This window comes from Aythya ferina (genome assembly GCF_964211825.1).
Source record: "Aythya ferina genome assembly, chromosome: 12".
In the NCBI taxonomy this organism is placed as follows: domain Eukaryota; kingdom Metazoa; phylum Chordata; class Aves; order Anseriformes; family Anatidae; genus Aythya; species Aythya ferina.
Window position 1 is genome coordinate 17,750,465 of NC_140308.1, and position 27,965 is coordinate 17,778,429.

The 27,965-nt window shown below is 38.6% G+C and overlaps 3 protein-coding genes and 1 long non-coding RNA gene across 6 annotated transcripts in view; 2 read left to right on the forward strand and 2 right to left on the reverse strand.

Moving 5' to 3' along the window:
• Window positions 1-8,730, reverse strand: part of ADCY7 (adenylate cyclase 7) — a 62,550-nt gene extending 53,820 nt beyond the window's left edge. The window contains exon 1 of one of the 3 annotated variants that reach the window (XM_084533953.1): window positions 8,585-8,729. The gene's annotated coding sequence lies outside the window, so the exon portion shown is untranslated. Of the gene's footprint in view, window positions 1-8,584 lie in introns of all 3 variants that reach the window. The other 2 variants (XM_084533954.1, XM_084533955.1) reach the window with 2 other exon arrangements.
• LOC311443633 lies at window positions 5,262-6,203 on the forward strand. The gene is made up of 2 exons (XR_014697368.1): window positions 5,262-5,398; window positions 6,156-6,203. It is a non-coding gene; the product is annotated as an uncharacterized lncRNA (long non-coding RNA).
• On the forward strand, window positions 7,018-12,577 carry LOC311443364 (uncharacterized protein; the record flags this gene model as incomplete). The annotated part of the gene is made up of 4 exons (XM_084533442.1): window positions 7,018-7,036; window positions 8,489-9,099; window positions 10,233-10,346; window positions 12,429-12,577. The coding sequence occupies 4 exons, from the start codon at window positions 7,018-7,020 to the stop codon at window positions 12,468-12,470; spliced, it is 786 nt and encodes a 261-aa protein (XP_084389568.1). The 3' UTR covers window positions 12,471-12,577.
• Window positions 12,578-19,780: 7,203 nt separating this feature from the next.
• Window positions 19,781-27,965, reverse strand: part of TENT4B (terminal nucleotidyltransferase 4B) — a 38,855-nt gene continuing 30,670 nt past the window's right edge. The window contains exons 6-12 of the mRNA XM_084533345.1: window positions 27,486-27,614; window positions 25,979-26,192; window positions 24,978-25,104; window positions 24,767-24,870; window positions 22,712-22,899; window positions 21,957-22,121; window positions 19,781-20,666 (exon numbers count right to left, since the gene is read on the reverse strand). Of these exons, the coding sequence (XP_084389471.1) occupies window positions 20,487-20,666; window positions 21,957-22,121; window positions 22,712-22,899; window positions 24,767-24,870; window positions 24,978-25,104; window positions 25,979-26,192; window positions 27,486-27,614 (1,107 nt within the window). The 3' untranslated portion in view covers window positions 19,781-20,486. The remainder of the gene's footprint in view (window positions 20,667-21,956; window positions 22,122-22,711; window positions 22,900-24,766; window positions 24,871-24,977; window positions 25,105-25,978; window positions 26,193-27,485; window positions 27,615-27,965) is intronic.

Genomic DNA, 27,965 nt, shown 5'->3' on the forward strand with positions numbered 1-27,965 from the left:
AACAGCACACAGGATAGTTGGTTTTGCACTAACTAGCGATCTCCAGCATCACCTGAAAACCTTTACAAAGTCCCCCCACAACCAGCTCAGTGTCCCTGTGGCTGCCAGGTACTCTGGCCTGCAGGAGTGAAGTGGTCCTGCTGAATGGGCCTCCCGAACAGCTCCCTTTCCCCAGACGCAGCAAGTTGCGCTGACCTTCGGCCCAGGGCCGCTGTTCCAAGGTTTGGGCTCTGTGAGGGAGCCTGGGGAGGCACAGCCCAGACCCTCCTTCATGCCCTGAAAGCCTTGCATCACTCACCTACAGGGTGGGCACAAACACTGCTAACCACTGTCCTGCACACAGAGCTCAAATCAGGCCGTTTAACCACCAACTAGCATGCAGGAGAACTTACTAAATTCAGACGTGACACTGAAAAGAAAGATGGGGCTGTTCACGCTGAGACCACACAGCTCCTCTGCCTACTGCTAGAGCTTTGCTCTAAGCGTGGGCTCACATCTCTGCAACTCAAGGCAACATTTGTGACCGTTTTGGTCTCCAACGCAATGGATAGGTGCAGGCAAGAGCTTTTGAACCATGCCAGGTTTCCAGAAGAGATATGTGGCCTTCCCCCTTCTGGTACCTCCAGAGCCTCCGTCTCAGTGTTAGTGCTAATCCAGCCTGACTCTGGATCTTGGAAAACCTTACTGAGATCCAAGAGAGTATTATTATACAACATAATTTGGTCTCCTCTGCCTGCAGCCAACAGTGAGCCCATTTCTGTGAGTACAGTGCCACAGTTAAAGTCATTTCACATCTCCCCCCTCAGCCACTTTTCCCCACTCTTGAAATCCCCTCTATTTCTAGTGAGAATGTTTTCCAGCATGTAAGAACAGCAACACTTCATTCTCTTTCCAGCTACTCACTATGTAATTCAGCGTAGCTTTCAGCATGCTGAATACACTGTGTGCTGGAGAAGTGCTGCCTCACTCCTTGGCTTGATTTTAATGACAAAATAACTTCCAGGACAGGTAAAAATAAGTACAGCAGAATGATAAAACGTGACAGCCTGTATGAGCACAGGACAGAAATTCAATCAACATTTAAAACAAGTGTTTAAAGTTACTCTGGTAAACCAGTTTAGCTACAGCTACATCCAAATTCCCTGTCTAAACATGTTTTATCAACAGTTACGGAACACACACATTCAGTATACGAACACAAGCAGCCTGATTCTTGCCTCAATCTATCCAGAATCTTAGGGGGGCAGGGAAGAGCCTTTATTCTTCCAATATATTATTCATGAATTCCTATTTAATCGCCATTACCCAGCAGTGTTATTAGTTTATGGGTTTGCATCTCACCAGAAGCAACGTAACACCCGCGCACAGTTCTGCTCACACTGACAATTGATGTCCCTAAATCACGCTCTGAAACTCTGCAAGTGAGTACTGAACATGCATGCAATCATCGCGTCAGCTCATGGGGGAATAAAATTGCCTGTGTGGAATCTTGCATATTTGTGGCGCTGTAAGAACCACATCAAGTCACATTTACAAAGTAACTGTGCTGTTTTTTTCCTATTTCTTTGAAAGATATATGTGGTGTTTATACTGCTATCAAATTCGCACTTTCTCAGAGCAACTCCTAGTTTTGACTACCCTCTGATGTCTGTGAGTTCCAGACTGTTGTGTTACATTAAACTCCGCACTTCCTTAACCAAATCACAATACGTGCTAACACAATTGTCAATAAAACACCATGTTGCATCTCCTGCCTTATTTTAAAAGTGCAGTGTCCTGAGAGAAAAGGGAGTGGGGGGCTTGTAACTGATGCTTTATTACAATAAGCAGACTAAAAATAAAGAGTATAAAATACGAAATCCAAAACAGGATGCTCCTCGGGAACTTAGAAAAAAAAAAAAAAAAAAGATTTTTTTAAGAAGTACAAACGTGAAATATTTTCACATTCATTTCCTGCTGTACAAGTAAAGCAGAGGAGTGAAGATCTTTCTTATGCAGTCCTGTAATTAGGCTAACAATTAATTCAGCTAGCAATACCTCAAAACAAAATACAGCCCAGGTCACTTTTCCAGCATGCCTGCAGAAGTACAGCTTACTACTTGGGTAACAGGAGCACAGTTTTACAACACAGCTACTGCCTAAAAGAAGGGAACGGTCTCTGCCTGTCTCTCCAGAAGTTCAGCAATACAGTCTTGCCACTTCCTCTCTCCTGGTTGTTCTGTTCCTTCAGAAGAAAAAAAATGCTTATCCAATTAAAAAAAAAAAAAAAAAAAAAGCTTTTTTTGCCCATGCAGTTCCCCAAAACAGCTCAGCAGCTGGTCAGATGAGCAACAGGACTGATTTGAGGAGGGTTGGGAGCAGACCCGGGGAAGCAAGCAGAACTGCCCTCTCCTTGGGGCAGCAGTTCTCTGAGCCATGCCATAGGAATCCCACCAGAATCACAGACGAGTATTTTCAGAAAAAATACTTTACAAAGACGTTTATATAACTAGCAAGCAGAAAGCAATTTAAGGACATTGCCAAAAGAAGCTGTGTTCTCCTGTACATATGCAAAACCCTTACTGGAAGAACAAAAAAAAAAAAAAAAAAAAAAAAAAAAAAAAAAAAAAAAAAAAGACAAATTCATGAACTGCATACAAAAAGCCAAATTTCAATTTGCTCACAAGATTCTGAAGCAACTGCCAGATTCAGTTCTAGAGGGTAAAACAAGAGTTTTCCCAATAAAAAGTCCCCTGCCAGATCGCTCATGGGGAAGAAGAGAGCTGGGCTCTCCTCAGGCCCAGCCAGGCCTCCAGCTCTGGTGGCACTGCTGCTCCACCTCAGACTGCGGCTGCCTATGCAGCCAGAGCAAGCAGGCTCACTCCTCTCGGCAAGAAAGTAATAAAGCCCACACACATTTCTCTTCTGTTATTCAGTTTATTCCAGTAAAAGCGTATCACACAAAGATATAAATGTTTGCTTCCCCCACCCAACTCGATAGTGAGATGGCAGTCACCTCCATGGCAGCTGCCTAAAATTGCCAGCAAAGGAGTAGCAGAAGATCAGGCAGAAAGCGTCAGGAGGTGAGAAAGTGGCAATAGCCATACCCCAGCTTCCTTTCAAATGAGGAAATGGAAACCGAAAATTTATTCTGCTACTGGAACTCATTTTTTTGATTCAGTCCCACAGAAGTTCAGTGGCAACGAGCTGTAAACACGTAGAAAAGCACAAGTAGGAAGTACATTCTCTCTCTACTTGCCCCAGTCTGTTTTTCCCCCCTCTGCCTGACTAAGCTCAAGCTTGTTTCAGCAAGTCCTACCTGAAGTAATGTAACAGATGGATTCAGGCTGACGTGAGCCAGGCGCTAAGAATATCTGCCATTTAAAATGATCAGATTTTATTGTCCATTTCCATTAATTTCAGCTGACTTTGTGCCTCAGTGTGCTTCAAATCCAACTTGGTGGCTGCTTCCCAGTTGTATTCATTATCCAGCCCTTTCCTGTGCTTCGTCATGCTATTGGCATCCTCGTCGCCTCATCATTTTGGTTACATGGATGGAAGACTATATCTGAATAAAAATTAGTCACTGCTAGGTGGTTTGATCATCAGCTAGTTCTAAAAAGAAGTGTCATAAAGAGAAATCCCTAGAACAAATAAATTATGTTTTATATAAATAAATAAAGCAGAAAATGCACAGATGGGACATTAAGTAAATAATGACTAAAATCTAGGGATATGTTACATTTTACTAAAATATTTTATCCAACTCACTGAAATGCTAACATTATTAGTCATAACAAAACTTTTCCCAGAGACAAAAGTAACGTGTTAAGTAAAATGTAGAAATAGCCTACATGTAACTTTTATCTATCTATAAAACACTTCCAGAGGGTGCCTTCTTCCCTTATATAAAGCATGCATACTTAAGACCTTAGAACTTAATCAAAGTCCTTTAAAAACATTTTTATATTGGCTACAGTACAAGAGTACACTCATGGTTTTATAACCAGTCATTTACAAGGCAGTTTTATAAAAAGAGAATTTATTACTACACTTGCTGAGAATCTCAGAAGAAATATATGTTCCTTTGATTGTGGGATCAAAGACAACTCTCATGTCAAATAGTACTCATTTACGGATCATGCAGAATGGAGGACGATACAAAGCCCTGCAGCTACTCTGAAGCAAACTGTGAGGCAGGAGGCATCAGAGCGAAGCTGGAAATGCCCTCGGTCAGTTCCCCTGCAAGCTGCTGGAGCACAGCCGGCACTATGCAGGCAGACACATACGTACAGCATGTGGGCACTTCAGAGGGAAGTTGCCAGAAACAGCCAGCCATATTTGAAGACACTCGTCACCTTTCTTTTACTTAGGACATTAATTACAGCCTTGGTAGTCTTTGTGATTTCTGTGTTTAACTGCAATGTGTTACATATTCACTTAGTTTTATGTCAAGAAACAGAAGTTAAACACACCCTGTTTGTTCCTTCTGTCTAACTACAGACCAGAAGCTACTTTTAATGCTGAAATGAGGATTGCAGAACAGCTGTTCAGACACAGTTCTACAGGGAGGAACTCGAGCTGCAAGGAAGCTCTTCGGAGAAGCAGTACATACAACCCTGGGTCTCATTTGGGCCAACTTGGGCTTCATCTTTAAACCAAGGGCAGACCTGAATCTGCTGCATTTTTCACAAAACAAAACAGCGACCTGGCTCACACAGAAGAGAACACCTGCTTGATCTATATAAAATAAAAAATACTGAAATCAGGCTACATAGAAACATTTGTTTTATTTGAAGGATACATTTCAATATAAACTCATGCCAATAACTACAAGATACTGAGTCAAAGCAATACCTCCATTAGAAAAGGAACAGCAGTCCCATATTCTGCTTAAATTTTGCCATTTTAGGTGGTTTGCATAACCTACATTTAGTAAAATGTAACATATCCCTAGGTTTTAGTCATTATTTACTTAATGTCCAGTCTGCTCATTTTCTGCTTTATTTATTTATATAAAACATAATTTATTTGTACTAGGGACTTCTCTTTACAACACTTTTTTTAGAACTAGCTGATGATCAAACCACCTAAACTTTGCATAACATAGAGGAAATGACTTCACCTTTTCTGCCTTCATTTTAGTAACTCCAAAGAGAGAATACTCAGCTACAGTAGCAACCTACAGATGACATGCAGGAAGTATTACTACAGCACAAAATATTTACACTGTCATATGCCATGCTTATTAAGCAAAGAAAAACACATGCAAAAGGAAAGACCAAATCTATTGCTTTCTCCTCTACCTTTATTGACCACCCCATGGCTTGGCAGCTCCGGCCGCAGCTGATACATTGCAGGACAGCCTGGTTCCTACCCAGCGTGACTCAGGAAAACAGGATGGTACACAAAGCAAAAGGTAAGCAACAGCAGAAGATTCCTCTGCAGATAACGACGGAAATTAATAAAAATGGTATAAAACTCTTTTATTTCCTCATGATAAAAACAAAGAGAGCATTTTTCTTTCCATGTAAAAATGGCTCTTCAAATTAGTATGAGTCAATCCCAAATAAATAGATCTTTCCTTCTTTCAAAATATGAAATATAAAAATGCTTTTCAGCAGACGGAAGACACTGACTACTTGTGAAGTGCACCATACTGACCTAAGGAAGAAGCTACACTTCCTTATTTTAATGCATGATGATCTAAATGCAGAGTGGTTACAAACTATTTCACACTGTAATATCCTGTCAGCTGAGCAAATAGTCAGCTTGAAACTTTACAGATACCAGCTTAATAGATGATCTATTTAGCAGCATTCAGCCTTTGAACGAACAGGTTGGCTCTTCAAAAGGCATTTTACAGGGACAGGGCACTTCACCGAGAGGTGTTCGTGAATGTCAGTACTGACAGGGCTCCAGTTAGAGAAGGTCCCGGTTCTCACCCGAGGAACTTCCTTGTTTTAAACAATGTCCCTAACTCCCTTTTAACAGTATGCCTAAATCTCTGGAACTGTTTATCAGCACAGATGCTTCTCACATGAGAGCTTTAAATCTAGCCCAAAATAACAGCAGGAACAAGCAACTAGCACACTTGGAAAAAGGACTCAGTACGTTTCATAACTAGAAGTTTCAACTTCCAGACACAACATCTATATTTAAACTCTCTTCCTCAGTCTCCTGCCAGAGTGGGAAGATGAACACACAGCTGGCAACACCTGCTCGATATGAAATGGAGCTGCCAGGGGCAGCAGGCAGGAGCCAGGCAGGCCCAGAGCAGGCTGCGCCGTGGGGCACCAGGCCAGGCCGCAGTGGGCAGCTCCTGGGGAACACCTCTTCCATCTGCTGGCAGCTCACAGGTACAGGGTTACTTTCTTGTTAGCAATAAAACAATCTTTGATTTATAAATGCATGTACAGATTTCTGCATAGGAGCCCCAAAAGATGGTCTGAATGTAGAAGACCTGCTCAGTGCACTTTAACTCCTGTATTTGATTAATCTAAACAGCAGACTCTTCCAACCATCAGGCTTTTTCAGAAAGATAAAACGTATAAAATGTAGCTTGGACACAAATGGTGGGACTGAGGGAGGAATCCCTGTGTGAAGTACTTCACTCTGTGTTTTAAAACCTTCACAATAGATTAAAATCACAGTCATTTGTTACATTAGTTAAATCTGAGTCAAAGATATATCCCAAGAAATAGATATGCAAGAATTCAATTTAGAGTGTTTTGTTTTTTAATTCTACAAGGAATATTATCTCTCCCCCCTCCCTTCTTTTTTGATCCAAGAGCAACTGGCAATTACATAAACACCCACATTAACAGAAGACAACGATCATCTGTCTCAAGGCTAACACCTAAACTAATTAGCTCTCTACCAGCACCTGCTCTTTCACTTAGCACAAACCATGAGAACATAAATATCCACATACATTAGGGAATGAAGTGTCTTCCCTGTTTACTCCTAATGGTGTTGACGTTAGCTTCATTAAGAAAAAAATTAAGAACTTTAATGGCTTCTTTACAAGAACCCCCAATGACCCTAATTGCTGCTAGTAATGGCTTCTGGAAGCATAAATAACATGCTATAACAGCCATTAGAAGTCAGTATTGTTCTCTCGTTTCGAGGCTGCTATTCCTCACACTCCTCATTTTCTGTTCTACATCGCTGTCAGTAAGTGATGACTTTGTCAACCACTCACTACAACACAGACTTATTTTACATGTACTTGCTTCACTATACACACAAGCATACCATGAGAACACCGTATCACCAGTCTTAACATAGACCTGCAACAAATTGTTCTCCCTCCTACAGGGGACCATTTAAAAACCTCCAGATCAGGACATCAACACCCAAAAGATCTGTATCTCTTTAAAATAAACAGACAACAAACCACACACACAGCACGCTATTTGTTTATTTCTGACCTACTCAGAACCCTTAAACCCTCCCAGAAACTCTCACTTTCTTCCCTGCAATCCTGCATGCTTAATGATAAACAATTTCATAGATTTTGTTTGTTTCTTTAAATAAATAAAAAAGACCCCAGCATAGTGAATCATAGCACAAAGCAGCAAAAACACTATCACAGGTATAGGTGCATCTGTTTCTTACTCTGTAGAAATTTTCACACTCCCATGTCCAGCAGCGGACACTTTATTTCCTATAATAAGTCACAACTGCCTCAGAATCAAACCCACAAGTTTTAGATGCCTTTTCATGGACTTCCTCACCTAGTATTTGCACAGCACTTAGCACAGCGTGGTCTTGGTCCATGCCCAAACACGTTAAGCAGCGAGCAATACAAATAAAATGTTAACACGCTGACAGGAGAAAAGCAGGCTTCTGTGCTGAACTGAATTCAAACGCTACATTGAATATTTACTTTCAGCGTCCAAAAACGCTTTCAAGTGTCTTTGTGAGACTTCAGCACTTCTGCAGACCAAATCTCGAATGATTACAGAGGCAGCCTCGGGGTCAGCAGCCTTAAAATGGTCCCGGGTCCTCAGTGACATCTGCAGGATGACATGCCCCTGCTAAGCGACGTGCTTTACCTCCCTGGGGCAAACATAACGTGATCTAACAATGATGATCAAGCACCACGTTATATGCACTGAAATGTTTTAATCCCTTTATCGAGTGCTCACTTGTTACAGAAGCGCCGTAACGCTTCCTACCAAGAGCAGAGCCGAATGACTGACTGGTTCCTCGGCACTAAACGATAAGCCGAGCCAACCTTCTGCACACGTTTCAAGTCTTCTTTGGATGTTTAAGGACCATTTTAAAGCCCTATTACTATTAAAAATAACAATGAAAGTACAGCAGAAGCACGGCGGGCACCGCGCAGAGCCGGCGGTGCGCTGACCTCGCCCCGCTCACCTGGCTGCGGGCTCCCCGCGCCCGCCCCGCTCCGGGCACAGCCCCGCGGCCCCAGGGGCTCTGCTCCCGAGCAACCCGAGGGCGCACCGCGGGGCGCTGTTACCCGCAAGTTTCGCTCTTTCAGCCTTTCTCCCCCCGTCCCTCTCTTTCTCTATTCCCATTCTGTCGGCGTTACCGGGGGCCGGACCTTTCGGCTCCCCCCGCCCGGCCCAGCTCTCACCTGAGGCCGCCGGAAGAGAAGCGGGCGGCGGGGCAGGACCGGGCGCTCCCCCTGCTCTTCCTCCTCCTCCTCCTCCTCCTCCTCCTCCTCCTCCTCCCCGGCCGGTGCCGCCGCCCGAGGTTTCGGCGGGGCCCGGCGAGGCTCCGCGGAGGGCGGAACGCGGCAGGGCCCCGCCCGCCTCCGGGCGGCGGCCGCTGAGGGGCGGCCGGGCGGGGGGCTCGGCGCGGGGCCCCGGGGGGCGCCGTGCTGGGACAGCCGCAGGGCTCTCAGCGGGGAGGGCGGTGACGGCTTCGTGTTCCGCAGCTTGCCGACCGCCTCGCTCCTCTCACGGGCTCGTGGGTGGGTTCCGCAGGGCTGGCCGGGACTCCTCAGCGTGTCCCCGTGGCTCAACAAGCTGTCCGGGGTCCCAGGCCCGTGGCAGGCGCTGGGAGGTCACGGATCTTCGTGGAGGGGGACAGAGCACACCGAGCCGCACAGAGGTTGGCGTGAGGCGCTGTGGGCCACGCCAGGAGCAGGTGCCCGTGCCCCCCACCTCAGCTGCTCTGCTGAAGGGCAAGGCATGCTAACAGCACGCTGTGACCCCGGGGCTGACGGTACTGCCGTAATATAGGAGCTAAATACTGTGGGTTTGGGGTGGGCACTGCTAGCCAGCTGACGATTTCTCTGTAGGCCCGAGTCTATGTGCCTGAATTCACCCCCTCCAAGCGAGCACCGCTCAGCACATTCACTGCAGGCAGGACAGCTGCGTTCACCTCGCTCCTGTCTGATGGTGGTGGGCAAACAGCAAACAGCTCTCTGACACTGCCAGGCACTCAGGATGCTATTGGGACCAGGAATCTTGGAGAGGAATAAAAATCTAGCTTTCTCTGAATGGGACAAGCATGTAAGCAACAGAGCTGGAGAAGCAGCAGTTGTCATACCTGAGGCACAGGACGGGGCAGCGAACAGGCTGGACTCTGCTCCTCTGTTCTGTGTCCTGTGACTCTTTTATGGGCAGTCTTGCACAACATGCTTCATCTTACCTGGGTCTTCCCGTTCCTGTTTTGGCCACTGCACATCTGAAAAGCACTGGGAAATTATTAGCATGTTCACATGGAAGCAGTGCATAGGCTATTCGGACCATTTCTTAGGGGAGAGGAAAAAAAAAAAAATAATAAAAAAGAAGATCTTCCAGTAAAACACTTGTTAAAAAGAATCCTTTGTCTTCACTGAATGTTGGAGTAGATAACAGGGATTAAAAAATGCAGGAAATGGAAAATACATTGTTCTTCTGAGATCATAAATGGACTGATTTCAGAACAGATGGATTCCATTTACTTCATCAGAATTTTGTGGACCTTCCGAGTACACAGATTGCTTAACATCATTTCTGTATATCCACAAATATTTGCTATTCCAGACAAAGTTCTAAATTTCCTGCATGATTCAGTGCTACTGACAGTGTAATTTTTTAATGGTAGTGGTTCCAAAACACTAAGTGCTGTATGTACACTGTTGCACAGATTATTCTTAAACGATCAGTAACTAACATAATACATTTCTAGCAAAATGGATATAAAAGGATAAAAAGCAAAACGTAGAAATTAAGATAAATTTCGTTGGCTCCTACAGATGCTGTGGATCGACTTCCCCATTTCTTTTTCTGCAGCTAGTTTTTCCCTCGAGTGCCGCACAGTACAGTCGAGTACAGCCGGCTGAATTTCACAGAGGAGATGCTACCACCCCTTACTGGAGAGCGCCTGACATTGCGGCTGCCATAAGTGTAAGGTTCTGTCCCGGGTGAGAGTGATAGCACCTTGCCTGTACTTTTATTAGTGCAATACTAATAAATAATTAGTATTATTTATTTTTGCACCTATATATTGGTCTAAAATTTCCTGTGTGTACGTGATAACTGTAGATGTTTGAAACTGTGAAAATAAGAGCCCTTTATCGAAGGTCCACCTGAAAATGTTCGAATTAGAAAATAGCAGTCCCTATGATTTTACTTGCTTCCCTGAAAACGTTACTCTCAGATGAACAGACATTATTATTCGCAAGCACTTTTTCAGGAAAAGTCCAGCAGCTCTACAATATGTACATATTGAACATATAAAACATACATGTTTGTATTAAACACACAAATCAAATCTTTCCGGACTGAATTGGATAAGCTATCATAAATATAGATTTGTTATTAAAATAAAATGCCACACATTAGCTGATAAAATCGAATATAACAAAAGTCAAACTTTTTCAATTTTGTATATGAATTACTTGTTGATGTGTTATTTATATTGAGTCTATGTGCAGCAGCATTTACAAATTGAATAATAGAGCATTACAGAAGTCTACTTTGTACAATGAGGATGTATGCTTCAAGGTAAATTGCCATGATGCCCAGTGCTATAAACTATTATAAAAGAAGGGGAAAAAAATCACTATTTTTTTAAAAGCAACAGAAATGAAAGAAAATGTAGAACTCTTTTAGTACAATTCTGATTTGGGGGGTTAAATTGGATTCTTAAGTCATTGTGTGAGTCTGCCTTCAGAATACACTTGCTTGGACTATTCACAATAGTAAAAGGGTTGATTTTGGACCCAATAAGTTACTTTTTCATCATTTAATTGCAAAGTGTTTCAACATTTTGATTTCTAGTGGCTCCCATAAATTAGTCAGCTAATACTCAAAAGATAGCTGCTGAGCAAATAAGTAAACAAAGAAGGCAAATCAGAAATGTAGTCACAATTTCAGAAAATATTTCTAAATCTTTAAGACTAATTTGAAAATTATTATGCAGGAGAATATTTTGTGGGTACTTTTTTTAGGCGTAATCTGCAGGAGTTGGACTCAATGATCCTTATGGGTCCCTTCCAACTTGGGATATTCTATGATTCTATGATCTTAACAAGGACAGTATATTAAGATGTACTTTTAAAATTAGCACAAAGACTTTTAGATATAGCTACATATTTTTAACAGTCTTTTGAAATCCTGCAACATCACAGAAAACAGCCTGTTTTAGGAAACTATGTATTATCATGCTGCCTTTTAGCGGTTAATAAAATATCCAGAAAAAGTGACCAAGACAGTCTTGTCTTAATTTAGTGAATGATGAGACAAATAGTTTGAGTAAATTATGTGTTATTTCCTGCAAATTTATGAGTTCAAAGATGTCTAATAATAAAACAATCACAACGTGCTAGACACTACATGCTTAGGAAGGAATGAAAGGGAAATTATTCTGAGCTATTACATTGATATCATCTGCATTTACAGGATATCATGTATCAGCCATGATAAAAAGAAAGAGTTTCACTGCTACTATGTAATTTGCCTTTCTGATCTCTCAGATCAATTGAAGGAGCTGTTGGGAATAATTTGCTGCTTTTCTTTAAATAAAGCAATCAATTCCATATGAGTTACCTGTGTCTTTAGGGAAATTAAAAGCTACTCAGGTCTCCTGTCATAATTGTTACTTGTGTTAAGTCTCCCAGATTCCAACTGACTTGGAACCAAGATCTTATTTTCTAGCATTCCGTATTTCATGAAAGTCAGTGGGACTTAATTCTACAAAAGTAGTTTCCCCAAATAAAACCTTAAAAACCATACAAACTCACAGCACTGTGAAACAATAGAAGAAGTTATGAAAAGCATCAACAGTCCCAAAAAAGTACGTATATGACTGAGGAGCTAATATGCCGTTTTCTAAAGGAACTGAAGGACTTAGGAGTTCAAGTCTCCCCATGAGATGTTCTTCAGCTTTGAAGCCTTGGCTGTGAGGTTTTGTTGACTTCTTGAATTAAGAATCAGAAAAGTACTTCAATTTCCTCTCTCACTCATATCTAACATTTTTTTCTGCAGAGCAAGAAGATGTGTTGTGCCTTAAAATCAGTGCCTGGCTGACCCCTTAAACCTTCTACCTGTGCTTGTGGCTGTGATTTGGACTGCACTAAGAGATCAGACCTGTTTTATAATGCTTCTGTATACTCAAGTTGATCTGTATTAAAATGTTAACGTTTTCTTCTGGAAATCAAATTATCCACAACAGTGCAGAGAGACAGAAGATCCAGTCTGTTACTGACTAAAAAATGATTATGATGATCTTATTGAGTGGTCACTCTTTCTTTTCCCTAATTGGTAAGTTATACAAGGGAAGAACATAAATGAAAGGAGGCCATCTCTCTGTTAGAGACTGCAGCACTGCAAGTAGGTTTTATAATAAAATGGAAGATGTTACTGATTTAAGGAACACAAAAAAGAACACATTGTTTTATTTTCACAGTGAATGATGAAACTGTTCAGCTGTTTTCAATTTGCAATTCCCATATCTTTACATTAGCAGCTAGAAGGGCATATTGGAAACCAAAAATACTTCGGAAAAATCAGGAAGGAACAAAGAGACCATGTGTATTATTAGGGAAAAATGCTTCTACATAAATTCTACAACAAAGTTCCTGGAGAATCCACTAGAAAACACGGATGTACTGAAACAAACAAACAAAAAGTCTGTTACAAAGCAATTAAAAACAAGTGGATAAAATCATCTGGTTAAATTAACATAGTTCCATTATATTGAAGCTAATGGAGCAAAAATGATTTATATTACCTCAGGATCTAGCCTTATATTAGCACAGAGAGCTTTAAGTATTCTAATACTTTTGTTTTCCTTTATACTGAGGAAAAGGCTGTTTTCTCCTCCATGTAGTTGGCATGTTCAAACATACCGATACAGTTATTATCCTAAAGCTGAGAAGAATTAGGATGAGAAATGCTTTAGTTTGTTACTGTAGTGAAATCAGAGTTCCACTGTATCAAAAATTTTTGATTATATCAAAAATGGATAATTACTGTTCTTTAATAGTGATCTACCTGCTCATTAAATCAAGTCTTAACTGATGCCAGCAGGCAGGTAGGATAAAGGTGTGGTGGTTTTACCATGCTAGGCAGCTGAACTCCACCACAACTGCTCTCTCACTCCCCCTCCTTAGAAGGGCAGGGGAAGAAGTAGAGGAAAGAACAACTCATGGGTTGAGATAAGGATAATATAATTAAAAGAAAAAAAATTATTAAGGAAAGATTATTATTAATTAAACAATTTAACTAAAGAGGAAAAAAAAAAGAAAAGGGAGGGGAAAAAGGAAAAACAAAACAAGAAAAGGCTGTGTGGAAGTGCAGAGGAAAGAAATTACTCTCTACTTCCCACAAACGAACGATGCTTCACCACATCCTTGAAGCAGGGCTTCAACACACATAGCCAGTGTTCAGGAGGACAGAGATTTGCACAACGAGAGCCCACCCCGCCCCTCTTCTTCCTTTTTCCACCTTTTATTGATGAGTGTGACACCACATGATATGGAATATATATCCCTTTGGTTGGTTTATACCAGCTGCCCTGGTGATGTCCTTTTCTCACTTTTTTGCCCACTCCCTAGGAGGGTTAGAGAGAGTCCCGATGCTGTGCCAGCACTGCTCAGCAGCAAACACTGGTGTGATACCACTGCAGCTCTAGCTACAAGTGCAGAGCACAGCACTGTGTGGGCTGCTGCAGGAAAAGTTAACATCCCAGCCAGAGGCAGTAGAAAAGGACACCTGTGATTTCTCATACAGGCCAGATGTGTCAAAGGCAGAAAACATGTATAAAATCAAGATATCAAGGAGGCCATGAAATAAGAAATTAAAATAACTTTCTAATAATGACATCAGAAAAGTAAACATCAGTTCTAATATATATCCTTTTAGTATTGCACCAGCTCATCAAAATTGCTAATTGTAGTTTTCCCACACTAAACCACATTAGAATATTCAGGCTCTCCCACAGGTACACATACAGAAATTCATACACGCAACTCAAGTACAGTATTTTTCATGGACAGATTTGATAGTGTTGATAACTAAAAAAAGTACATAATATAGAGAAGCTACAGAACTAGCATTATTTTTTTGAATTGTTAACGTTTTTACTTCAAAAATATCCCTCTAAAATCACCATTATAACGTAAAATATTATTTTACTCAGTAGAAATAAAGTGCAGTAATACCATTTGAAGATTTAGGGTTCTGTTTGTTTGTTTTAAATCAGACTATCCATGCATAGTAAGGTTTTCAGACTGAAACTGCAGAAGTTTGAATTCCTTCCCTTTTACATCAATGTTTCAGCTTTTAGGTTTCCCAACATCTGTATTTGCCCATGCACTCTAAGTTTGTTCTGTTTTTGATAGACCAGCATGTGACTTTGCTCTCAAGAATTTAGAGATACTTAATTGTTAAGTGTATTTAAATCAAGTACTTTGCCTAGGAAGGTGGGTCCACTCTACGGCCTGTTTTGCCAGGAGGCGAAGGCTGCCTGAATGCGCCGAGGGGGTGCCAGGGCAGCCGGTCACTGCAATGGCTCCTTTCTCTACAGCAGGCACTGCTCTTAGCCACTGGCAATTGAACCCTGCTATCATTGGTTACATTTTTTCTTTTTTTTTTTTTTTTTAAGTACAAATATACAGTTTTCTAAGTTATACTCTTAGAGTAGTGGGATTCTTTAGAATTTGGGATGTATGAGGAGTGCAGATGGTAGCTCAGCAGTACCAAATAAGCTATTATAACCTTAAGTAACTAGTATGATGTATAAGCAACATTGCAAAACAGAAACCTTCAAACTACCTTTTTTAATTGGGGTATGTTGCTGAGACACTGCACAGAAGTCATTCACTGGACAGCACACACTCCAGCTCTGAGGTACATGAAGTTTTCAGGAATTAGACTGCTTTTTGTCACCTTGATGGATACAAGATAACATTATAACATAGGTTCAGTAAGACATTGCTTGATGTAAGTAGAAATCTTATAGAAAAGGTTACATTACCTTTTAAGTTATTCCCTTGCATTGTCAAACATCTTGAAAAGAATAAGCAAACAAGCTAGCACTGAAGGAAGAAAATATGAAAGATTTTCTACCTGCTGTTGGTTCAGTCATTGATTTTTCTGACTGAGAATGGTCTTTTCATAGTTACTGATTACCAGGCAACCACAAATGAGTTTGATTCAATATCCACTGTAGTGAAGAGGAAAAAAAAAACAAAAACAAACAACCAAAAAACACACATCTCATCATTAGTCAGTCCCCTACTTACTGTAAGAATGAACAAGTCTTGTTTGGAAATAGGCCACAGAACTAGGGATTTACAAACAGCAAGCATTAATGCATATTTCACCTAAACCACATAATGTTATCGGGGCAAAAATATTTCTTCATACTCTAGGTGCAACCATCAGTTGTATACATACCAGCAAGTTAGATTTGTTTTTAGATTCGTTTGTTTTTTTTAAGATGGGAACATTAAGTTCAGAGAAGATACCGTAGTGCTACATGGACAGGCTGCATAAGAGAACAGTCTAACCAGGTTTGTTTTCAGATTTTGCTATCACCATATCTGTTGCAGTAAATGAACTTTAGACCTGGAAAAATGCAGCTGAGAGTACTGATTGTTCTCCTAATAGCTAATCAGCTGATTTTAATTGCTTAATGATCTTTCAGCTCAGGAGTCAAACACTGTTCCATACCTAAGCAAAAGTAGTTTTATATCACTGCATAAGGGTGGTGGTTTGTTGTTGTTGTTGTTGTTGTTGTTTGTTTGCTTTTTGGACACTCAACAGAACTGAACCAATGGTTTGTCAGACTTCGTTCAACACCACACAGGTTTACACGCTTTACAATTCATGAATCCATGAATATCTGACAGAACTGCTGGTAAACGGCTCATGCAAATAGAGTCAAGACTAACATTTAGATCACTGCAAATGGAAAACACTTCTGAGAAACTACACAAACACTACAAATTAGATTGAAAATAAAGCTCTCGCATTTTGCACTTTCAGGACAAAGAAACACCATTTCAAGACATGACATACTTGATTCTAGAAAATCATTTTGCATTGTTAAGCAAAAGAATCAAGTTGTAGGAATCAGTGGAGTAAGTAATCACTAGTTTTCACACTTTAACAGTAGCTGGAATAATCAAAGGTATATTTTATTACAACCCCTGAGTGGGTAAACATACTCCTTTCTTGAGTAATTGCATACTTTGCAAAGTATGTGCAATCTCCTACAGCTTTTACTATTCAGGAAATAAAGTTGGCAGTCTTAACATCTATCGCGAGCTTTAGCATGTCAAATGGCTGGCTGCTTTTATTTAACATTTTCAAGATAGACTATTTTCTAATTACTCTCTCATATATTGCATTTAGAAAGCATACATGATGAGTCCAGAAATGAAAAAGATCCATTTTGAAAATAAATTTGAAAGAAAAAGTTGCCACCAGCAATTTGGCCAACTTATTTTCTAACAATTTAGTTCTAGGAAAATAACTTCGTTTAAGATTTAAAAACATGAGATGTAAATTCTGAGGATGCCACACAGAACATGGAGGTCAATAAACAGAATCATGGTGTGTCACAAAGAATTACCTGCAGTTCAACTTTTTGCCACAAGGTAGAGGATTGACAATATAAAAAATAATAAATACACAGCTTTTAAAGTATAAACACTATTTGATCTATCCTTTAAAAATGTAAAAAAAAAAAAAAAAAAAAAAAAAAAAAAAAAAAAAAAAGTAATAAATCAATCTGATGTTCAACAGGAAGTGTACCTAAGAATTTTAGGTGGTCTGTGTTAAACTACCAGCAGCAAGTCTGTAAGAGCTGTCAGTATGTATGTGTCTTACTGATCTATGCAAGGAAGATAACCAAAGCCATACATTAGTAAAATCAACCCTGCTTCAGGAACTATGCTAAACAAACTTTCTAGCCAAAGGTAACCCAAATTAACTTGTGTATTTCCACAATGTCCTGCTCAGAGTGCCACTTCTGAAAGACAGCTGCACTACAGCTGCAGCACTAGATACAACACAAGTTTGGAGCCCAAAGTAAACCAACCTCTGCACAAGTTCCTACATATACTGCAGAGGAAAGCTATAGAAAAATAATACTTAAAAAATATACATATATATTATTTCTCTCATTCTCAGAAACACAGGTTCTGCTTCAGCTCCACAGACCAGCCCTACTTGAACAGAAGTTTGAGGCTCCCAGCGAGAAGCACCCAGATACTACAAAAGTTACAAAGTGGTCTGACTATTCTGCTCCTTCCAGTACTGCAAAGGGAAAAACAGGGTAAGTGTCAAGAATGGTGATAAACTACAGTAGTTAGATTAAACATTTATTTTTCATATATTCACAAAATCTTCACAAAAGTATTGAAACTCAAAAAGGAATTAGACTTGAGTCAAATACAGAGATGAAATGTACAAGACAAATGAGCAGGCAAACTAAAAGGTCTTGAAAGTATTTTACTTCAGATTGAAAAACGAACAGTTCAACTGTTCTGTTTAAATAAAGATTTGCAAGATATACAGTATTTTATGAATACAATGCTGGTCATTTGAGGCAATGTAAAATACCTCAATTCTTCCTTCATGCTTTTTTTTTCTTCTTTTAGAAAGATACTGTTTACCAAAAAGAAACTTGAGCAGTCCAGGAAAAGCTATTTTCCATTAAATTTATGAAAACCATAAATTGAGGCAAACCTAAGATTCCCAATGGAATCAAGATTATCTTCCCGCTACCACCACCTTAAAATTATCACATGCTTATTGGAACACTAATATCTGCACCCTAAGAGTACATTTGCTTTCAACAATGAGGGTGATTCTTTTAAAAACACTTCAGTGTGGTAAATGCGATACAGATCTTTGCAAGTATTAAGTTTTGGAACAGTTTTGCTAATAGCAGCTAACAATACTGGATTAATATAATTTATAAATAATTGTTCCCTAAGCGGTGAACTTAAGTCTACACATTCACAATAATCTAAAACAAAATAAATACTGTGATTATGCATAATGTGGTATAACTTTTACTAGTTTCTATGAACAAAAGCTCAACATCGTGTTGATAAAATTATCTCAAATTAAAATATGAATCTAAAAATTTTAAAAAATATTGTCAAATTAACATCACTTAAGCTTAGTGTTTGAGTAACTGTTATGACTTTCAACATTTCTGGAATAATATATATATATTTTCCTTTTTGAAGTAAAACACTTTAACACATTGAAAATGTTTATTAATTTAAGTGATGACATCAGTTCTGGTCTTATTTTAGCATTATTTTACTTTAAAAATCATTGCACTCATTAGTGCCCAGTAAAGGTCAAGTTGGTCTGTAGAGTTCTGCAAATGTATACAAAAAAAAAGTTTCTAAAAGCTAATAGTACTTTTTATAAAAGCATCATCTCCAGAACAGCTGCATTAAATACAGCCACGTATGCTAAGTACAGACTTTCCTCTTTAAAGAAATATGTGAAAGTAAATGCCACTTAACATTTTACCATTGAAGTGTCCCAACCCCTTTTCCAAACTATGCCTGTAGTTACACATTTGATTCGCATTCATGGCATCAAGCTTACTGCAGCCTAGGCTTAAAATGTGACTGAACCAGACAAATGTGGAGTTTAAATGAAGTGATAACTAGATCAACAAAGAAAGACTATGAGATATGAAAGGTTTGGGTCTTTAAGGCAATATAAAATATATTTCATTATTTGAAGGTTTTTTGTTTCGTTTTTAATTATTAAGTGTAAATATAAAAATGCCTTAGAGGGGAGTGAGAAAAAATACTTTAATTGTAAAATTTACTTAAAGCTTCAACAGTTATCATCTCCTACAGGAGTTAGCAGAAATATAAAAGAAAAAAAACAACCTGGAAATGGGAGGGAAGGCACAAACAAAGAGGCATGGGATTTAAGCAGCCCAGGAATGCAAACATCTGTAACAAACTGAGTTGTTTTGGTTTTGTTTTTTAAACTGGGGAGAAGGAGAGGGAGAAAAAGAATCAACACCAACCAAACAACCCCCCCCAACGTGGGGAAAAAAAAAAAAAAAAAAAAAAAGGAAAAAAAAATGAGGGGGGGACCACTAAGGCAAGGAAGAGAAGGAAGGTGCAACTATAAAACCCCATTGCCTGAAATGATGGCACTCTAGAAAACAAGGTGAAGGTTACTTCTCCGAGATGACAAGCTCAGTGTCTACACGAAGTACATCTACACTTTATACAAATGAAAAATTTCATTTGCCACTATAAACCTTTCTTTCAGAGGAACAGCTTTTGCAGATCAAATGTTCTATTAAATCTCTTAAATGCCAAGAAAAGAAATTCTGAGCAATATAACTAGTAATGTCTCTTTATATGGATGTTAAGATGACAATTCAGATTATTTTCCAAACTAATCCTGAGAAAAATTTATGTTTACAATTTAAACAGTAATGTTATGTAAAAAGTATTAACAAATCCACTATTACAAATGTCAGTTTTCCTATATGGTCATCTATATATACACAATAAAATGGTAAGTATATGCAAAAATAATAAAAAAAATCATGCACAAATTACTTTCACCTTTAAAGGCTGGGTTTCCCTCAAAATACAAATTTTTGCCTTTTCTCCTATTTTTTTATTTGTTTGTTACCACCCCCTAGACACACTGAGCACTACCCCTACAGGTCAGCATGAGCTGATGGGAAATACATTTATTTTACATTCAAGCTTTAATATCCTAAATGACCCTGTTGTAGCATATGACTTATCAAATGAGCAGCCTTTTTCCGTATTTTTTTTATTTTTTCTCTTTTTAATTTTTTTTCTTTTTTTCCTTTTTTTTTTTCTTTTTTTTTCTTTTTTTTTTTTTCTTTTTTTTTTTTTTTTTCAGTGATCAATCTTCATGATCCGTTCCGTGGCGAGCTGGGAAAAAAAATGCAGTTGCTAATCAATGTCTGAACAGTCTGAAGCTCCGGAAGAGATCCAAGGAGTCACTATCAAACTATCCTGTAGCATGAGATCATTGCACACAGAAGAACAGTCATAAAATAGGCAACTATCTACAAAGGTCTGAAAGGGCCGCATCCCTCTTGTGTTTCCTCTTTTTGCCATGGAAGTACTGATGGTGTGATTTGCTGCCTTGATGTTGTTTGTTTGTGACTGAGGTACCGTGGCTTGAGTTTGCTGGACCTTGGAAGCCTTTGTTAGAAGAGCGAAATAACCGTGCAGATCCATGCTGCAAAAATAAAAGACAGCCTGGTAAGTCAGTGTAAGGAGAAAGTGTGGCAAATACACAACCCCATTTCCAGATAACAAGGACGTTAATAACTCACAGCAGTGTTAACATAAACAACGTGACATGGCAAAAGAAACTAGGCCATTGCTTAGGCAGCAGCACAGAACCACGTATTTTTCATTTTGTTGGCTGCGACAAAATGCTCATCCCTAGACCCGAAGCCATGCAAATGCAGAGTGATGAGTATATAGCACTTGGAATTTTGAAAATGATAGAACTCTTCTCTCATCCGCTGCACAGCCATCAAAAGAGTGTTTTACAGAAACAGAAGTCCATAATCCAAGAAGAGATGAAGATTGCTCAAATCTATCTTCCCTGCCCAGTTAAGACAACACTCTTTTAAGACCAAGGCTAATTTTATATCATGTCTTTTTGCAGATGGCACGTTATCTCAGATTGTGCATATTCACATTCCAGCAACAGAATTTAGTAGTATATATGCAAGGCCTGTTTTGTTTTTTAAACTTCCTTGTTACTAGCTAGAGATCACCAGCAAACAGGAACCAGCAAGTCTTCAGAATTACTTTTCAGGAATATTACTCCAGAAGATTCCAGACTAGGACTTTTCTAATGAATGAAAAATAAATTCTGAAAAAGTGTAAAAATGTAAATTGCATCTATCCAGAGGTATATTGTACATATAGGCATACAGCATTTCCAGATTACTGAGTTGTCACAGAAGTATTCTCAACATGAGAAACCCTCTAGTATAAGCTCTGGCAGGTCTCATCATAAAGACATTTGAATTTAAGCGGAAATTAAAGGAATTTCATGTCAGCAAGTATCTCCATCTCCCTTAATAGAAGATATTTCAACAAGGATCAACAGCTTGTTGTAGTTTAAACATACATTTTTGTTGTTTGTTAAAGTGCATGCAAATCTCATTAGATCTCAAATTCAGCAGTTAAGACTAGACCAACATGATTTTTGCATAAAGGAAACTTGGACAACACAAGTGCATGCTTCTGGCAAATCTAGATTTCCCCAAACAAAGTCACTCCAATTTAGTCTGTGTAAGGCTAGGAAAAGCACCATTATAAATTCACCTCTCTAACCTAAATAGAGAACCAGGTAATTTTTAGACACACTCAGTGCTCAAAGTTTTCTAGTAGGGCAAAGGGGAAGAGAAAAACACACTGTTTTCTTTCCAGAACAAACTATCCTTCCATGGAGGGCATGTGTAATATTCCAATAATCTACACAGTTGTTGCTTTTAAACATTTCACAAACCTGAGATTTGTTCGTGTTGCTGGATGTATTGGCTGTTTGGCTATTTTGTGTTTTCCCACTTGACTGGGAGGATTCCAGTGATACTTCTTGTGACCCCACTCTGTTTGTCGTAGACTGACGACAACTCAATTGTTTAGAGGTTTTGCAAGGTGTTCCATCAGAATCCTTCAGGAAAATTTAAAGTATTAGTGAGTTTTTCTTAAGAATAAGTGAGTCTTTCTATAACGTGAGTGAGTTTTCCCTTAAAATTAAAGCTAGCAATGGGCAAAACTTGAAAGGTGTTTATTAAGTATTAAAACTTGCAATCCAGAATTCTTACTGAGTCAACAAACTGTTTTAAAAATGTATTGGTAAATGATTGTGATTTGGTGCTTTATCTTTTATTTGTTTTTTTTTTTTTTTTTTTAAAAAACAGAATTCCCATTCAAGCTTTTTTTTTTTTTTTTTAATAAGGCATTTTGTATTACTTTTTAAGCATATGGCTTAGGACTACCAGTCTTTTTTTGAAATACAGTTTTCTCAGAGAAAGGAGGGCTATGAAGCTTTACATCTACTGTATTCACTTTCCTACACGTTTTGTGTTAAAAAACACACTGCAATTTACATGTGTAGAAATTGCATAAGAGGTAACATCTTATGCAAGTTAGGATTCTGGATGAAATAATTAACTAGGATTCTGAGCTTTTTGCAGCAATATAAGTAAAGAAAACAAGTAAATTGGAAAAGGCAAAATGCAGACAATCTCCAGTACTTACTACATCACTAGAACTGGACAGTGTAGATGATGACGATGATAAGGGACCTGATGAAGAATTTGAAGAATGTTTACTAAGTGTTTCTGAAGTTTTATTTCTAGGTTTTCCCAGTGCTTCGTTCTCTTCAGCAAGATTATTGTTGCATTTGTCCAGCTGCTGATTATCTACTATCAAGGTTACTCCATTACCTATTAAAAATGAAACAGAAGAATCACCACCCATTAACTGACAAAATTTATGTTGCTCTATTTTTTTTTCCCTCCCAATATACACACCCATTCGGGTTCTATGTATCTATTACACCCTGCAGGACACGTACAGACACCTATGCACATACATACTTCCATTACCTACAAGCACATTTGTACATGTGTTTGTACATACTGGGTACAGCAACCAAAACTCTGCAGAGGCCTCGGTAGTTTCCTGACAAGACCCATGATTCTATGACACTATGAAAACCATCAAGCATTACACACAGTTCAAGACAGAAGTTAGAAATAAGGCACGGAAGAAAGTAGTAACGGAGCTCAGATGTGCTGTTTAAATAAGATTGTTTTATGACGTGCTTAAACTGCTCTAAAAAATACAGGTTTAAATACAGTTCCTATGAGCCCAAAATTCTGCAACTCCCAGTTGTCTTCTACTGGAGTTGCTCGGGTCATAAGAACTGTAAATAATTCTCATTGTATGTTTTTACGATACCCTAAACTGAAAACATGAGATACAGAACACTTCTATCTCACTAACTTCTGTCTTAATAAATAAAAAGAATCAGAACTTAAATCTAAACTAAACCTGCAAGATGAGCACTGTAATGCTATCATTACCCTCCTATCTTAGGTTTCTTATTTTTAAACTGACTGCTTTGTCTCACATAAGGCACATTGGAGTCACTTCTGCTTCTTTCCTAGTAGCTAGTACCTGCAGAAAAAGCTTTTTTTTTTTTTTTTTTGTCACCTTGAATTGACTTTCTGATAGATTTATGTAGTATATGTTTATCTCACCACTAGCTTTATTTATTTACAATTTAATATATATGTCACAATAGATAGCTAAGTACTGCTACAGAGCTTGCAGTAATGAATGAATGGTGGTTAACTGCCACTACCAAGTGGTACAGCTGTGCCATAGAAGCCTACAGACTGATAAAACAGAAATGGCCAGAAACACATTGTATTTGCAGGGACAGCGGGGGGAAATCACTAACAAAAGCTTTAAAAGCAAATAAACAAAAACCCAGCCCAACCTGAAGATGGGGTCATCTGTCATCTTTGAGCAGTATCTAACAGGAGAAGACTTCTAATACCTAACATTCTGAAATGAACTGTAGAGTATTAAAATTAATTTTAATTTGAAAATTTCCAGCCAGCAGATACACGCACACCAAAACAGGGTGGCAACTTGTGGGTGGGGTCAGAAGACGGGCAATGAAAATAAAGATGATTTTAAAGGATGTTTCCAGCAAGTTCTCTGGATAGATTTAGTGTATTTCCATTTGTCAGTAGTAAAAATTGTGATTGGTATTTTAGTATTTCTCTTAAGACTTGTTCCACTTATATGGTCAGTCCTGGCTTAAATACTGCTTCTGTAGACAGACAGACTTCAAATACTTTAAAAAGAAATAAAAATACCAACACAAGGCAAGGACTTAGATTTAAACTAGCATCCCTAGTGATCCTTTTTAAAACCTTGTCCACATTTTAAGGGACAAGGAAGTGCAACAATAACAACACATGTAATTTAAATTTGAAGTTTTTCAAAAGCTTCCTTTGTAAGCCAGCATGCTTTACAGACTGTAACTTTACAGACTGTACAGACTCTATGCTGAACAAATTCATCAACAGCAGAACAAAGATGTTGTGGGATAGCCTCTTTATTCTTGTACAAAACTGAATTTTCTGGGTGAAAACAAAAGAAAGTTCATCACCTCTTCACTAGTAAAGCAAATTCATGTTAAAGGTGCATACACGTGGAGCAAAAGCAGCAAAAAATTTACATAATCAAAATACGCAGGAAGTTTCCCACCACCAGCCAAGCTTTGACAAATCTTACCGTTACATGAAGACTCGGTCCTACTTTGCATTCCCCACTGTTTTGATATCCAGTCTCTGTACGTGGCCACTTCTTGTGTTACTCTAATTATTCTACCTAATATACTGTAAACCAGGAAAAGAAAAAAAAAAGAGAAATACCCCACACAATTAATTTTAGGTACCCAAAATACAAGCAATTAATGTCTGAGATTTAGACTCAAAAAATTTACCTTTCAGTTTCGTTGTTGGGATAATATTTAGCTATTGGGGAAACTGCATGGCTCAAAACAACATAGGCATAATCAAAGGCCTGTTTCACTTGCATGGCACCATATGAACTTCTCCCAACATCATTACCTTAAAATAAAAATATAAATAATCATGGTTTCAGTTTCATGTCTATATCTCCTTTCACACATGGGACAGTTACATTGTTTTAAAACTTGGCCTCAAGTCCCATCTCACTACAGTAACTTCTTTTAGAATACAAGAGTATTAGTGAAGCCTAAATATACGAGAGAGTTTAGAAAACCTATAGTTGTTTACATATACGGAAGTCCAAAAAGGAAATTCTGCATGTAAAAATTTAATACGTGAAGAAAAATATTAACTGTATACTGCACATATAACAAATACTATCCCGGCTGACATTTTTTAGGTTGGAAGTATGTTAACTCTTTCCTAAGAGCAGCATTTGATTCACCATTTGAGGATCTGCCTATTCATGTCAACAATCAACCTTAACGTAAGAGTAAGGCTACAGAAGGAAATCACTGTGTGTTTACGTGACTTTATAGAATCAAAGAGGAGGGTGGACATAAGCACAGACATACAGTATAAGGTGCAACTGTGGTACTGGCAGGCACAAGGCTGGCAGGGAGCAGATGTATATACCTGTATATCTAGCCCATACTCAGGCTTGTGCTGCTGCAGCCTTGTCGTCATCACCACTCTAGGGGACAGCGAAGTTGTTTGGCACGCCTTCTTATACCCCACCTCCACCTCCTGACTGTAATATAGGCGTGCTCTTGGATAACACGGTAATTTTTGCTAGCAATATCTTAAAAGAAAATAACCATGCTATTTGGAATGTATCTTGTGTTCATACATGTTTGATTTTTCGTGGTCACTGCACTATTCTTTGGTTTAACTCCTTTGAATTAAGCATTCCCTTAACTGTTTTCTTAGTTGATAAAGCGAAACTTATTGACTTTTTGGTTTACGAGGATACCTGGCTGTAACGGATCTTCAATATACAGCATTGATGGTCTATAGCCATCCAGCATACTTTTTTGCACTTCATCCTTGGCAACATAAGAGCCACCATCCTTTATTCGGATTCCAGTCTTCAGATAATTGAAGTGACGTCCATATAATTCAAAGAACTCTATTAAAAGAACACCATAGTTGGCACTGGGCATGCAGGCATCTTCTCTGGGATGCAGCTATTAAGAAGAGAGGAAAAAAATGATTTCCTTAAGATTTCAAGTGCCTGTAAGTTCTCTTTTGTTTACCTTTATATCCTTTTCTCTTTCCAAGCAAGCATGCCTAATAAATACTACATAATAAAGCAAACATATCTCAATGTAGTAACTATTCTTAACAAAGCAGTTCTGCATCTTTAGGACAAGATGCAGTTAGAACTTTTATAAACTCATTACCTCTTAACAATAAGGCCGGCAAGAATCACTGCTTCTATATTTGATTTTTAAAAATGTTTTTAATATTTATATATTTTGTATTTGAACTTTCAGTTCAGTAAGTGAACTTCCAGTGCCAATGGCATAGTTTGTGTCAAAAAGCACAGATGAGTATTCCAGAATCAGTCTGCGCTTCAAAAACCTGTGTTTGGAATACAAATGCAAGATTTTAACATACAAAGCTATATAAATGATTCCCTCTACTGTTAACTATGCAGTCTGAGAGATTATGAACTAGGTTTCTAACCGATACAGAACTTGACTGGATATCAGTTTGTTTTTTTGTGAATGGCTATACCACTAGTAACAATTAGACAAAATTAAGACTGGGAGAGATTCTCGTTTCTTTCACAAAGATATGCCTGTTGCCTTCATTTCTTTTGCTGCTCAGCAGTCAATTGAAAACACCACTGAGCAAACACTGATCTCCAGTTCAAGGCTCAGCTTTAAAAGTAACTACAATCTGCAAAAGTATAAACGTACTTTAGTACAAGAATAAAAATGAGGTTGGTAAAGTCAGAACTTGACTACCTCTTGCTTCTGCAGTATCTTTCTCCCCCAGACATAACAATGTATTTTTAGCTTACATATTTTGTTCTCATATATTTAAAAGAAAGATGTAAAATGTTTTATTTCGTACCAGCTTAAAAACCTAAGACAAGCAAACAAAATTATGTTGCACTCATTAAAGCACTTACAGGATACATGACTTGGAGAACAGGTGTTATAAAGGACAGCTGCATCTAACACTAACCTTTGTAGCTTGTTCCAGAGAAATTACTCAGTAGTCAAGTTATTTTACCATGAACGACAAACATGCCTGGTATTGATACACTAATAGATGTTCCAAACACCTCTTCTAGTACTGGTAGTACCAGTATGGAAGGAAGAGTAGAAGGCGAGTGGGATGCCTCTATTTTTAAGTGAAAAGGGTGTGCAAAACCACAAATAGGAGAGGTTAAGTTATTAAGCTTAAAAACTAAATTCCTTAACATAGAGTCCTTTTGCACCAAAAGCATTAGATTTCATTCAGCTTACCTGAAGGAAACTGACAGCCATTAAAAAAAGACTGTAAGAACCAATTCCACCCGTGAATACTTCATTAAGGTCCCTCTGCAACAGGAACTGTTTCAATACTAAAACTAGGTAGGGTAACACAGGGTATTTCTGAAAAAGAAGAACAAAGGCTTTAGGACTGCATACATACAACTGATGCTAAAAGCATATCAAAGCTAGGTGCTGTAAGTCTCAAAGCTAGATAGAATTCTGACTTCTTATTTTTAATAACAGGAGAAGCTGAGTGCTCTGCCTGCGATCAAGACTGTTATTTTACCTCTTCAACTCTGCTTAGAGTTACTAACAATGGAAGAAAAACTATTACCTCACAAAATCAGTGCGACTTCATTTGAATATGTAAACACACTTGCTTTTATAATACAAATGAGAATGAAAACAAAGGAATAACTGTGGAGATAATCAAGTCTGTAACAGAAACTGCCTGCTACATCCAAGGTGATA